Source organism: Dermacentor variabilis, chromosome 11, assembly GCF_050947875.1.
Source record: "Dermacentor variabilis isolate Ectoservices chromosome 11, ASM5094787v1, whole genome shotgun sequence".
Classification (NCBI taxonomy): Eukaryota; Metazoa; Arthropoda; class Arachnida; order Ixodida; family Ixodidae; genus Dermacentor; species Dermacentor variabilis.
In genome coordinates, this window is record NC_134578.1 from 34,305,889 (window position 1) to 34,319,174 (window position 13,286).

At 48.6% G+C, this 13,286-nt stretch overlaps 1 protein-coding gene across 1 annotated transcript in view; it reads left to right on the forward strand.

Annotated features, from left to right (window-relative positions):
* Window positions 1–5,752, forward strand: part of LOC142564664 (serine/threonine-protein phosphatase 2A 56 kDa regulatory subunit epsilon isoform-like) — a 60,299-nt gene extending 54,547 nt beyond the window's left edge. Inside the window, exon 10 of the mRNA XM_075675767.1 lies at window positions 176–5,752. Coding sequence (XP_075531882.1) covers window positions 176–389 — 214 coding nt within the window. The 3' untranslated portion in view covers window positions 390–5,752. The remainder of the gene's footprint in view (window positions 1–175) is intronic.
* Window positions 5,753–13,286: the final 7,534 nt, after the last annotated feature.

Sequence of the window (13,286 nt, forward strand, 5' to 3'; positions counted from 1 at the left end):
AGACCTGTTGAAAATGTCATGTCAGTACTCCTTTCATTGCGATCCCATTTAGCGGGGGTCCTTTATGCCTCCTGTGCTTGTTTTGAGCTCCTCTTCTAACATCCCATCACACTGACAGGATGTCGTTCCTCATCCTTGCATTGAGAGACCCCCGTCCCCCTTTGTCCTTTCACAGGGAGAAGAAACGTGAGAAGGAGCGCGACGAGCTTTGGAAGCGGCTGTCCCAGCTCGAGCTGAACCACAAGTCCCGGCTGGCGGGCAATAATGCCGTCGCAGGCGGCGGCGCAGCGATGGCCACGGCCGGCAACTCTGCATCGGCGGCGTCCCCTTCCTCCCGTCCGGGCACCTCACCGCCCACAAACAGCGGCGGCAGCGGCAGCAGCAACTAGCTTCTCTACTATTCTCCTTTCTTTGCGCCGGCGGCGCCCCTCATGCCCCTTCTACCCTCCACCGCCTCTCCAAGACACAGGAGGGACGACGGCTGCTCTCTTTCCACAAGAGAGGAGTGGGGAATTTGCACCGCCAGGATTCTATGACGGAGGAAGAAGAAGCACGGAGAGGAAAGAGTGGCGACATTCCCCTTTGCGGGAAAAGGTGGCAACAGCCTGCTCGCTTTTCTTGAATTTTTTTTCCCCCTCTGGAACCCTCCTCCTCTCCGGCATAACTGTTGCAGTCGTCGCACCTAGTTCCCTTCCCTTAGTTCTCCTCTCCCTTCTCCACAGCACTAATTCCGTTGTCAAAACAGTGCTGCCACCGGCTTGTGTGTGTCACGCGAGGCTGGCTTTCACCGCAGCAGGAGAGACGGTTGAAATTCTCTGGGACTGAATTTCTGTGCATGCACCTACGCCCTGGAGTGTTTTGCGATCCTCGAGCTGCTGGTTTACTACTACCACCTCTACCACTGCTTCTGGCAAGCTGCGTTTACTGGATGTTTTTGTTTGGAAAGCAGTAGCAGCGCCTGCCGAAGGCTGTCGATTTCTTGTGCCAGTCCCGTTCCCTGCTTCGCTGAAAGCCACAACACAGCTGCCTCGCCCACACCCAGCTTAAACTGCAAGTCGTCGACTGGACTAAATGGGTTAGACCCAACCAACCCTGCTGCCTCTCTAAACCCCAGAGTGTGTGCTTGTGTGTCTCCAAGCCTTCGCACCCCCTCTCCCGGTCCCCTAAGTTATCCGCCGCCGTCGTGCGGTGGTTAGTGTGATGATGGGGTGTGATGCCGTTGCCACGGTGATGGGGCAGTGGGGCAAGCACTTCGTGTGCACGCTGGCTGGGACTGTGGCGATGCTGTGCTGCGACGGTTATGTGAGTCGGAGGGGAGTGGAGAGAGGGAAACAGGGCACCACCTGCCAGACGGCGGTGAAGGAAGCGGTGGACGCAGAGCTGGAACTAAAAGACAAGATGTGACAGTGTTGAGCACGATCCTTCCGGTTTTCTTTTTTTAAAGTAATTTTTTTTTCCCCCATCTGCTGTGTGTGTGTGTGTGTCCTTGCCGCGTTTTCCTTACCTCCTTCCGCTTGCCCTCCAATGTCTTGACAATAACTCTTGCACTGGATGACAATAGCGACCTGGGTAACGTTTCTTTTCTTAGTTCTTCATGCATTTTCTTTAAAAATTTTTTTCTTTTACACCTGTCTTTTGTTGTGCAGAACCTGTGTGTACAGCGAGTTCAGACCTTTCTTTTTTTTTTCTTCTTTTGTTGTTTCTCCACAGACTCTTGATTGGTTTGGTTGCCTGCGAGCCTGTTGGACATTGTGAGAAAACGAACACGAAAGGGGCCTGGTGTTGTGTTTTTTTTCTTTTCAGTGGGTGTTCCCGTTGAATAGTCTTCTTGTTGCGTTTTTGTTTTTCAGGAATTCAGTACAGCACACTCTTCACAATAACCGTGTGAGTAACAGTTGAGTCCGTACTGTCATGTACATAACAACCTCACTGTGAAACAAGGTTCATATTTGGGTTCACATTTGTCTGCTGTTTTTCTTTCCTGGGCTGTACGGCTACCCTTGGCAGTCGGCAAACCAGAAAGCATTCGAATGAAATTGTATATGTTTACAGTGTTGTTTGGTATGAAGGAAGACACTAAACTTACTGATCCCGCTACTTCTCTGCGCCAAATCATCAAGATGTAGCTGAAGTCACTTCGCACAGTTGAAATCCATTGGATCGCTCCGGCATAGCAGTGTCATTAATTTCTAAATGCGTCATCATTTGTGCTGGATCGTTTGCATCTTCCTAACTCTGATGCAGTCACACTGATTGCAGCATCTGATGCATATTGTTATACCACCGAATGCTGCGAGAACCATTATAGGTTGAGGACATTGCAGTAGCTTGGAAAAGATAATGCTGACTCACCGTAATATTAGCTTGACTTGCTGTTTACCATGGTACTTAGTTTTTGCATCCACATGTTCCATTATGTGCCGTGTGATACGATAACTTTTTATTTTAGTCTAAGCTCGTGATGTCTAATCTAAGGTTAGGGTAGTCTAATTGCGTGAAAGCACATAAAAATTTTTTTTTATTGAGCTATGTACTAGATGTGGTGCAAACTTGCAGTATGTCATATCACTAAATTGTAGCTGCCGCTTGTACCGGGAACTGTCTTAAATGGCACGTCTTGTAATTTACGTGCAGGTTGCATTGTAGTTCAAGCCCCGGAACGCCGAGTTGTCACGTATGTTTGCTTACAAGTGACGGGTTATGGGGACCGCATTGTAACAGCGTGTGTGACTTAATCCTCTCTTGCCCAGTTGGTTCCTGCTGGAATACATGGCGTACAGGACTGCATTTGAGTGCAAGAGTGCGAAAGGGGCTTTGTTATATAATTTCGAATAGTAGTAAAGGAGCTTTTTCAGTGCACATTTTTTTAATGCACGACCAATTGTACACTCAGTAATGAGTATGCAGGTGAGGAGGATGTCACTCCCTCGGCTGTCGCCGCAATGGCCGAAGCATGGATGCTGAACTGAGTCTGCTGGCAGACAGCGTGAAACAGGGCTGCCACAATGGTTTCCCACCGCCCCTTCCCATTTAGGCACAGTGCAATGAATTTTGCCTTATTTTGCTATTGCTCTGCGAGTTCATCTCCCACACACAATCCAATACTGGCGGATGATAGTGCGGGCCGTAATTTGTCTGGGAGCACAGCCCCCATTATGCCAAATGTGTTAGTCATGCATCTTACATTCTTTTCGTCGAAGTGAAACATTTTGTTTTTCTGTAAAACCTGTTGTGCTTGAACTAGGGAAGTGGCATACTTCTTTTGTTTGGTTATAGTAACTTTCTTTTTCTCGCTTGAGTAGGATGGAGCAAGAAGTTTGGCTGTAAAACTTTGCATTTGAGTAAACTGACTGGGTGTGGCCTGGTTGGAGCCTGCCATGCAAGCTTCGGCGCACTATCCTAAGCTGTTGTCACCCCCCTGTTATTTCAATTTCTTTCTACTGTCGGGTAGTTTTTTTTAATTAATATTATTAATAATCTTATTATTGTTAAATGTAGCAATGATGTCTGTGTGCGAAGGAGTTTACAAACTGCAGTGCATGAATCATCCATAGACACGAGTTAAACACACTTCAGACTGTCAAGAAGGAAACATTCTAATCCAACAGTGCAGACAGTGTGATCCACTGTCTGCAGTTGAGCGTCCACTACCTCCTCGACTCTGGATGCTTGCATCTTCCAGGAGTTCGGAACTCTTGTTACCCCGTGGAAGTTGCCACAAGTGACGAGGAAATAGATGGGCTTTCCAAGCTACCGAAATCTTGTGAATAACACTCCATTAGGCACTGGTACCAGCTACTGCAGGTTTGGCCAGGTGCAGGCTATCAGTTTAGCTCAAACCAGTGACAGCTTGTCTAGGCTGCATTGTGGTGATTGTGGCTTGTTTGGCTTTGGGTGGGTAGCCTTCGCATTAACGCAAACATGGTGTGTGTTGTAGTTCTTACCGCGGTTATACGTGGCCACAAATGTCTAATACAAGATGTGTTGTTGACCGGTGGCTCCTCACAGAAATTTCATTTCACCTACATCCTTATTTCGTCTTTTTTTTTTCTTCCCCTCCCTCCCCTGTTAATTCATTGTAACCAGTCATGTTTAGTTTTGCCATCTATCATTGTTCACCTCCCATAGTCTGCAGTACCTGGGAAGTGTAGCGTTCTGCCATCGAAGTGCCGTATTCTGTGGAAATAGCCAGACGGAGTAACCAGCCCCTTCCCGTCATGACGGCACAAGTCGCCGAGTCTCTCGTGAAGGTGCCTACGAAATGAAATGAAGGGTAGTGTCGTTTTTCCATGCAACACTTGGTGTCGGCTGTTTCTTCGTCATGGCAGGGACTGCCTTACTAATTGCACCGTTTGTGGGGGAACAGTTTTCCAAAGACTTTGTACACTTATTCATGCATGGTCGTCACTTCCTCTTGCAACGGGCCTTGCACACTTTCTTGCTTCCCTCCCATTCTCTTAAGGCCGTCTTTCCCTGGCGGGTGCTGTGGACCTGTTCATTGTGCCCCGACAGTTCCCTGGTGTCAAGGGGAGTGGGTGAGGGTGGTGGCTTTGGAAAAGCAACATTTTTTGCAAGATAGCGGTTGTGTGCCGTCCTGTAGCCCGTGGCCGCGATGCGACCACGAGATGTGGCCGGGAAATGTGGCGCGTGGGTGACTGTTCAAAAGTAGAACCACCGGGGGGAATACGTCGGATGACGTCGTGGCGGTTAGCCGAGGACAAACCCGAATCCAAGCTGTGTCGTCGTAGCAATCTTCTAGATTTACATATTCGGATCGGGTTAGTTTTTTTTTTCTTTGCAACGTTCATGACTACGGTAGTAGTGCACGCCTACATCGTTAGGGTGCGCTGTGCATCGAAGCCTGGCGCGATATCGCGAGAGCAGGCGGGGGAGGGGGGCGAGGCCCTGTCGCATTTCTAGGGTGCCATTCCGGACACCGTCAGGCTCCGCCATATTTTTCTATTTCGCCATATTGTCGGGCCTACTCGGTTTGAAATCGCGAGGCGGCCAAGCGCTCTCCGATTGGCCGAGAAAGCAGCAGACGTGGCGGAATCCGGCAACAGGATGGCGGAAATTTTGTCCAGAATAGCGCCCCCTGGACTCTGAAAGAATTGAATGAGACTGGGAGTATTTAATAGAACGGGCGAAGAAAAAAAAATATGCGCGGAAATATATGCTTCCGGAGATCTTCCGGTCCACACACAAACTTTCCTTCTGACCTTTTCCCCCACCCTTTCCACAGCCGCCGTTAAATGTGTAACATACAAGTAAATAGCGCAGTTCGTTGAGGTAGCGAGTTTTACTTTTTGACTTCGTATGTGTAACTTGCCTGCTCTGCACAGCTTAGGGATTTAATGATGACGCTGGAAAGATGCTGTGTGGAACTTGTGGTAAAAAAAAAAGACGTACGTGGTTATAAGGCGAATGAGATGAAGTGTGGCCTGTTGTTTATATGTTTATTACTTCCTCTGCCCTCGTGGAGATTTTTTTTAATTATTATTTACACTGTCTTGTCTGATTTCCCTGACTTACTGTGAAGAGCCTGTGGTGAGAACACTGGCAGCGCCTGATACGAGTTGCGTGACGAAGCTTTTTTTTTGTTTCATTTTGCGAGAAACACCTTCACCCTTAATTATTAACTATTAACCAGTGACTTGTAAAGCATCGCTTGTCACAAACTGTGAGGATGGGTGATGTGATGTATAAAAATGAAAAAAAAGGAGTAATAAAAATTTTGTGACATGTCCACTGATTACTGTTGCCGCTCACTACGAACGCAGCTTTTGTCGCCTGTCGGCGCGCACAGCGCCCACTAGCGGTGTTGATATGAATGCGACTACTACTGACTTTTCGCATTCGGTGGTAAACTCTCTAGGAACGCGCAGCCCATTGATGCTGCAGAGGGGAGGTTAGTTGAAGAGGGGTTCTCGCCCGGCGATTGTTGTAAACGCTGACATGCCGCCTTGGGGGAAACCTAAGGGCAAATGGGCGGCTGCTGTCATCTGCTGGTAATGGCACAGAGTTGAAACAAAACACCGACCTGTTGCGGCAACCAAGTGTATTCTACTTAGCTGATGGCGTAACTTTTTCGACAGGGACGCTCGTGGAACACGAAAACGTGTCTATATATATGAAGCTTTGTGGTTCGATAAAGCGTCGCAGAATGTCGCTGCCAGCGTACGGTTACTAACGGTTACCTAAAGTCCCTCTGTTCCGGTTACCCGGTGTAGTTTGTGTATCGGGCACGCTAAAACTCCCTAAAGAATGCGACAAGCCACTGGTGCATTCGGCTAAACGCGGTCGCAGATGTGAAAGTCCGGTTTACGTACTGCGACCGATTTCAGGAGTCTCGCTACGCTGCTGCAAAGCGTGTCATATTATCTAGCGGGGTCCACTGGTAACTGTGGTTAACTTAGGAAGCGTGCTAGTATGGTTTTGTATCACGGTAAACCCGTTTAGCTCTTGAGGTGAAAATGCACGGAGATGTGAAGGGAAAGATTCTACAATAGGAGTCACGCATAGCGGCCAACTTTTACGATTTTATCCTAAAATGCGCGATTTCTAACACTTGTTTATGATTGTAATGGCTCAAGTATTTTCCTAATTTCTTTTTTTTAAATTGCGTATAGTTTGAGGCGAAACCAATTTCAAGGAAGACCAACTACAGTCGCCGAGGGCTTTGCTGAAGGCCCATTTTCCGGACTCGTCGATTATTCCTCTTTCTATTCTGTGTATAGTTACATGTGTACAACGTTGCCAAGATCTTGTGTAACATCGGAGTATTTATAAATAATAAAATCTATTTGGACCAACCCGTGCGTCGGCGACATCAACTGATAGAACCAACGTATAACGGCAACCGAATCGTCGACAGCCATTACGTGTATATTTCATTAAATATAACCAATAAACATGCCAGCTTGTCTGCTTCCCGGAGCGTCATTGCTAAGAATTTAGAGCACAGTGCCTGTGCACGGCGCCCCCGCAGAATAAAGTCAACGAACTTTGTAACAGTCAGCATATTGAACAATCAGTGCTTAGTGTTTTTCACATCTTTCTTTTGCATTTTATTTCTTTTAATGTAGTGTAGTTCAAATTCAAGGGTTGGCGGGTCTGGGACTGGGGTTGAAAAGCCCCTTACAGCTAAAATTGGGGAGTTTTAGAAGCACCGCGCTCAAGCGTCTTAGCGCAACGCAAAGTCGCACGCCCTGCTTAATTGCGTTCTTTTGCGCAGTCGAATACCGTTAATTCGACAAGGGTTAATCCTACCTTTTGCTTAATTCTAACGCACTGGAAAGTCCCAGCCAGAAAGATGCATTGCTATGGTAAGAAAACTCGTTTAGTTAGAACACGAAAACGTGCCGCTTTGTTTAGTTCGACCCTCACCGGCGCCCTGCCATGCACCGCAGGAGTTACTAGAAGCTGGAAGACGACAAATGCAGCAGACGCCGCTATTGCGTCCCTAGACGACGACGGTGACGTGAGCAACCTGTCTTGCAGTGATGAATTGATGATGGCGACTTGCGTTGCGCCCTGGGTGCTGTCTCTTTTGAGGACGATAGTGCTGAGGCCTTTTGGCCGCTGATCGACAAGGACTTGTAGAGGAATTGTAATACTGTACTGAAGTAGTCTTCCGACGACAACAGCATACTGCAAGCGATAAAAAAAATATTGAATTCCTTCATTCTGCTGCAGTTTTTTAAATTCGACCTTTCTGATAATTCCACACCGTCTTGTGGTCTAGCAAGGCAAGGGTCTCATTAACGGGAGTTCACTGCATGCCTGCTTCCGTTCCTTTGTACGCCCGGCAGTTTGCGTCCTTGAACTCGGGGCGCGCAAAACCTAAAACTCTTTATTCGCTCGAAAAATCCACAACGGCATTGTTCTCGGCGGTATCAATACGTTAAGCCTTGAACCCAAATGCACGCTGGAAAGCGGCGAGGACTACTGCCGTTTTGGTGCCGGCAGGTACACTGCGCATGCGCTCTTATTCACGAGGCAGCCGTGCCAGTACACTGCCAGATAAACTTAGGTCGTCAGCAGGGGGCTGCCTGTCACTCCTCCCAGCTAGAGTTACTGTATATGCTACCAAAGGGACCTTTTGTAGCATATACGGTAATTCCACTCCCAGCTAGCGTCGCCTTCCAGTGACTCTATTCAGTGACAACGCCACCTAGATGGCAGTGCGTGTGCTGCGTGTGTAGAGTTACTGTACATGTTCCAGGGGAGCATGTATAGTAATTCTATGCGTGTCTAGGCAACGCCTCCTAGACGTCTAGGTTGCCTGAATCACGGTGGCCTGAATGCACGCCTTCTTCCCCTGCTCCGTTCACGGAGCGGCAGGTGAGGACTTCCATCGGCGGGCGAGGAGTAAGTCATCGAGGCACCCTATGCGCGTGTAAGCCATTAAGCCCCATGAACTGCATGTTGTTTGTTCCCTGCTGACACGTCAGCGAGTGCGTCACAACATGCTGCCGCGCTGCGCTTGCTCGGACGTAGTGCTGTTGTGATAAATTTGCAGCAAGCTTGAAAAACACCGCAGCTTCGCTGCACCGCTGCTGCAGCGGAGGACTGCAGCCGGAAGCGCGAGAAATTCGCGGCATGTGCAATGAGACGGGAAAGTAGCGGCGTACAGGTTAGAAATCGATTGAGTTCAAATTAAGAGTAAAAAGCGGAGCATGGTCAGGGCTACGTAATGCGCACAGGCGCAGAGCAAGTAACAGGGTGTGCATGCAATAAGCTATTTTGCATCCGCGACGGTGGCTCAGCGGTGGCTCGAGGTCGCGGGTTCGATAACCAGCGGCGGCTGTCGTATTCAGTTGGCGCCGGAATGTAACAACGCTCGTGCACCTTGCTTAGGGCGAAGGTAAAAAAAAAACCCTGGTGGCCAAAGTTAATCCGTAGCCCTCCATCGCGGTGTCCTTCATCATAAGCCCACTGTGCAGCTTCGGCACGTCAAGGGCCGACTTACCCTCAATCCGCACGGCCTTCCGCACACCTTCCGCACGCCTTCCGCACGCGTGCGGACGGACGGAACAGGCGTGTGCGGACACACAAGCTCAGAATTCGGTTTATATTGTTCCTGCGCAGCCAGTGCAAACCGAAATTCGGGCACCTGTGCTCGCGACATGGGCAATTTACCGCACGTGTGCGGAAGGCCGTGCGGGTTGAGAGTTAAGTCGTCCCTAAGCCCCACAATTTAGTTATCTAACGGTTATTCTGTCAGTGCAAAGAGGAGACGCTGCGCGCCAAGTTCCGTATACCTTGCAGAGAGCAAGAATCTGTTGCAGAGTACAAAAATCTGGGGTGTGGTTATTATAACTGCCTGCATCAAGCGTCAAAATAGTTTCTGAATATTTAGAACTGAGCCCTTGACGTCTGGGCGTAGCAGAGTAGATTGATTTTTTCATTGTCCCCCACGTAGATTGCTTTACGCGTACACCTGTACCCGCTATTGAGGCACTCGAGGTCGATTTTGGCTGCAGGTCAAACGGTTTTGTTGGTAGTGGTTCGTCAAGGTCCTCGAATGCGGTCCGTTGCAGAGGTACGCCCTCTGAGCGCGCAGGAGAGTCATTGTCGTAATCAAATAAAAGCAAGGGGGTGGTTCAGGGTCAATGGGAACAGCATTTCAATGAGCGCTCAGAAGCGCAATCAATAGAAGTGCTCTTTCAAAATTTTGCCCCGACGCTCAGGGCATTACTTTTTTAATTGCTTTTTTTGTTACAGCTCGGCAGCCAATGATGACTCGTTTCCTGCTCATTTTCTAACAGCGCGAGGAATGCTCTTGCTCAGATCGTCTGTAACCTGAAGTTAGCCGCAGAAGATCATTTTACTGAACACCATGTGCATGTTCACATTTCGACCATAGAGCATAACGATGTGTCTGTCTGTATAATCTTCATTCACAATATATAGACGCGTCTTCAAGACCGAGCAGTGCCGTTCGGTGCAGAGATTGTAAGATGCCTTGCGCCATGGCGAACCACTTCAAGTGGTACGGCCTCCTGTGCCTCCTCACCGGCAGCCTGTACGTCCAGGGCTTGCAGCGCGGCCCCGACAACGCCAGGGTTTCCCTGAAGAGCTGGTACACGCTGTACTCTTCCTGCTGCGTACTAGCACTCTACGCTGGCGAGTTCGCTTACATACTCAAGGGATCCAAAAGGGAGTTCCAAGGTAGCAAATTGTCTACCAAGATCTCCTACGTCCTCATCTACGGATTCGCTCAACTTAAGGTGGCCGTGAACATCGCTACATCGGCGTCCAAGGCATCCGAGCTCCTAGAGTTCTTCCGGGCAGCGCAGCGCTTCGAAAAGAACAGCGGCTTTCGACGGTCCAGGGAGTCCTTCGCTATGCCTAAGGTGTTGCTAGTGTCCAGGACTGTCATGGCTGCGATTTTCTGCGGTGCTGCTGCTGTGACGTGCATGTCTCTCGCCGAACACTACGACGAAATGCCGTCGCTCGCCTCGAGTGTCTTCCTCAAGACGCTCGCTGTCTTAGATCTCCTGCTGTACCTTCCGCACGACACTGTCTACTCAAACGTCATGCGACCCTGCTGCGAGGTCCTCGTGGCTTATATTCGTGCCCAGTACGAAGAATTGACGCTAGTTGCAAAGATGACCGATCCTTTGTCTCGAATGCAGACCGTGCGGCGGCTCGAAACGGTCAGATTGAACCTGTGCGCCGTCAGAGACCTAAAACGACGTCTGGAGCACGTCTGGAAATGGCCACTTCTTTTGGCCGGCGCCAACGTGCTGCTGGCGATGTCCGTGGACGCATCAGCGGCGTTCTGCAAGGCGGTGTCGAGAGAGGGGATATTGCTCTCGGCCGTCTTCAGTGCTTACCAGGCGGTGGACTTTGTTGAGCTGTCCATGCTGAGCCAAGCAATGATCAACGAGGTAGGTGGGCTGCGCGCAGCGAGATTTTCAAGTCGGAAACGCTCTTATGTGGCGTGGCGCTAGGTTAGCGGATAGTGTGTGACGTCTCTTGTATTAGCGTATAATGCACGACTTGGAAATGAATAGAACCGGTTGTAATAGAGTTTGACTGTGTGCACACAGTCGGACAGCAAGCTAACGGTGCTGTGGCCTGGTCGAATGCCACAAATCTGCAACAAGCACTGTTTGCAGTAGCTCCTGAATTTCTCGCGAGCAAACAGACTGACAACTCACCGCGCTGCACGAGAAGATAGCACCTTCTGCTTACACCGCTAAAGTAAGGCATGTCATCATGACAATGTGTCGACTCGTGGCATGACACGACGTGATCAACTTCAGGCCTTCCGGGCTAGGAATGGTTCTTGCAAGGTGCCCGTGGAAAAAGGTACCGGCGCAATGTACGAGTAACAGTAATGCTGGGGCAGAAAACTAACCAAACCAAATCAAGCTTAAGCGCGTGAGTCACTAATTCATCAAAGCGCCTGCCTAAGCAAAGTACACTCCGCGATTTGAAACGCCAAACATATTCAAAATATATCAAAAGGAAGCCATGGTCTACTCGCCGGGAATAAAGAAGTCTTCCCGAGTGAAGTGTTTCGAACAAACCAGCATAGTATTAGTCGCCTTTTCTCAAGGCGAAAGATTCCTGTCCATGTTGGTCTCTGATGCGCGTCGTCCGCTTCTTTAGGAAAGCGACAAAAAAAAAAATCGCACATTGCTGTCTTTCCACCGCGATGACACGCATAATGGTGCACAACAAAATTATTTATATTTAAACTTTTTGTGCGCAAACAAACAGGGACGAAGAATAGGGGCAACACAAGGACGAGCGCTTTCTAACAACTGGTTTCATTTTTGAAGAACTACTTACTTAAATACCCACAGAACTGCGCGATCTAGAGAACAGAGCACGCCTACAGCGCATATGATACCCGCTGATCTGCGCGATCAAGTCAAAAGAGCAACGTCAAATATTACATATAACACTTGTGATAAAAAAAGAAGGCGTGGACAAAAGCCACCCAGTCATACTAAAAACAGCAAAGTGCATTGTAAGTGGTTGTTTTTATGCACTTTGCTGTTTTTAGTATGACTGGGTGGCTTTTGTCCACGCCTTCTTTTTTTATCACAAGTGTTATATGTAATATTTGACGTTGCTCTTTTGACTTGATCGCGCAGATCAGCGGGTATCATATGCGCTGTAGGCGTGCTCTGTTCTCTAGATCGCGCAGTTCTGTGGGTATTTAAGTAAGTAGTTCTTCAAAAATGAAACCACTTGTTAGAAAGCGCTCGTCCTTGTGTTGCCCCTATTCTTCGTCCCTGTTTGTTTGCGCACAAAAAGTTTAAATATGAATATGTTCCAACTAGGCCGACTCGCAGTTATGCTTCAAAATTATTTAGGCATCCGTCTTTTCTTTCCTTATTTGGCCTTTTGCGCGGCGGCATCACAACGATGTGAGAACTACGAGGCATTCAGCGCGTGCTGTGGTTCGGTTCAAGCCTGAACCTGGATCGGCTGTTTCTCGGAGCGGCTGCTAGGTGGCGAGCGATTGCTTGGAGGGTGCGAGACGTCGCATATTTAGTTTCGCTGCCTCTAGCAATTGCCAGAGTTTGGCATAAACATGTAAGGAATTTTTTGGAAGTCCCAATTAATCTCGACATCACACCTTCTTTAAGTATCCATTACTAGCAAACATTTCAATAGCATAGTTTAAGCTTACGTGCCTTGCATTTCAAAATTTTAGCTTAGAGGACATGAAGGTATTCTAGGGAACTTTGTCAATAAATTTTTATGTTAATGTTGGTCACAATGCTAACTGCATATGCTGACGAATTTTACGGACTAACTTGAGCAATGACGGAGGCTTTTCTAAAATAGCTATACGTTAACAGCGGCTGTGTGATTTGGGCTTCATAGGCAGTCACCGAGTTTCTCGTGAAGTAGTTATGCGCAACGCTGACTGGTATCATACCCGACTGTGGCTTCAATGCACCATGTCTCGATAAATGAAGCCCTGTCAGGGTGTGGCCACGAAATACCTACAGTCATCTTTTAGATAACTTGCCGCCGACGGAAGAAGACGTGCTTTCTTAAAGTGGAACTAGCAGCGTGCCAAAACCGATACGTTTTTGACTTGCTTTTGCTTGCTTCTGACTTGCTTTTTGATACCGAAATAAAAAAAGAAAGCAAAAAAAAAACGCCGCCATTCCCGCTCGCCAAAAGGGACGAACGGCACAGAGTGCTCAGACCTTCGGCATGGCCTTCGAGATTAGTAGACTGCGTTAGAAGGAAGGGAGGCGGTACGCTGAAAATTGCCGGAGGTCGCGTTCTGGGACTTACGTCATATCCGC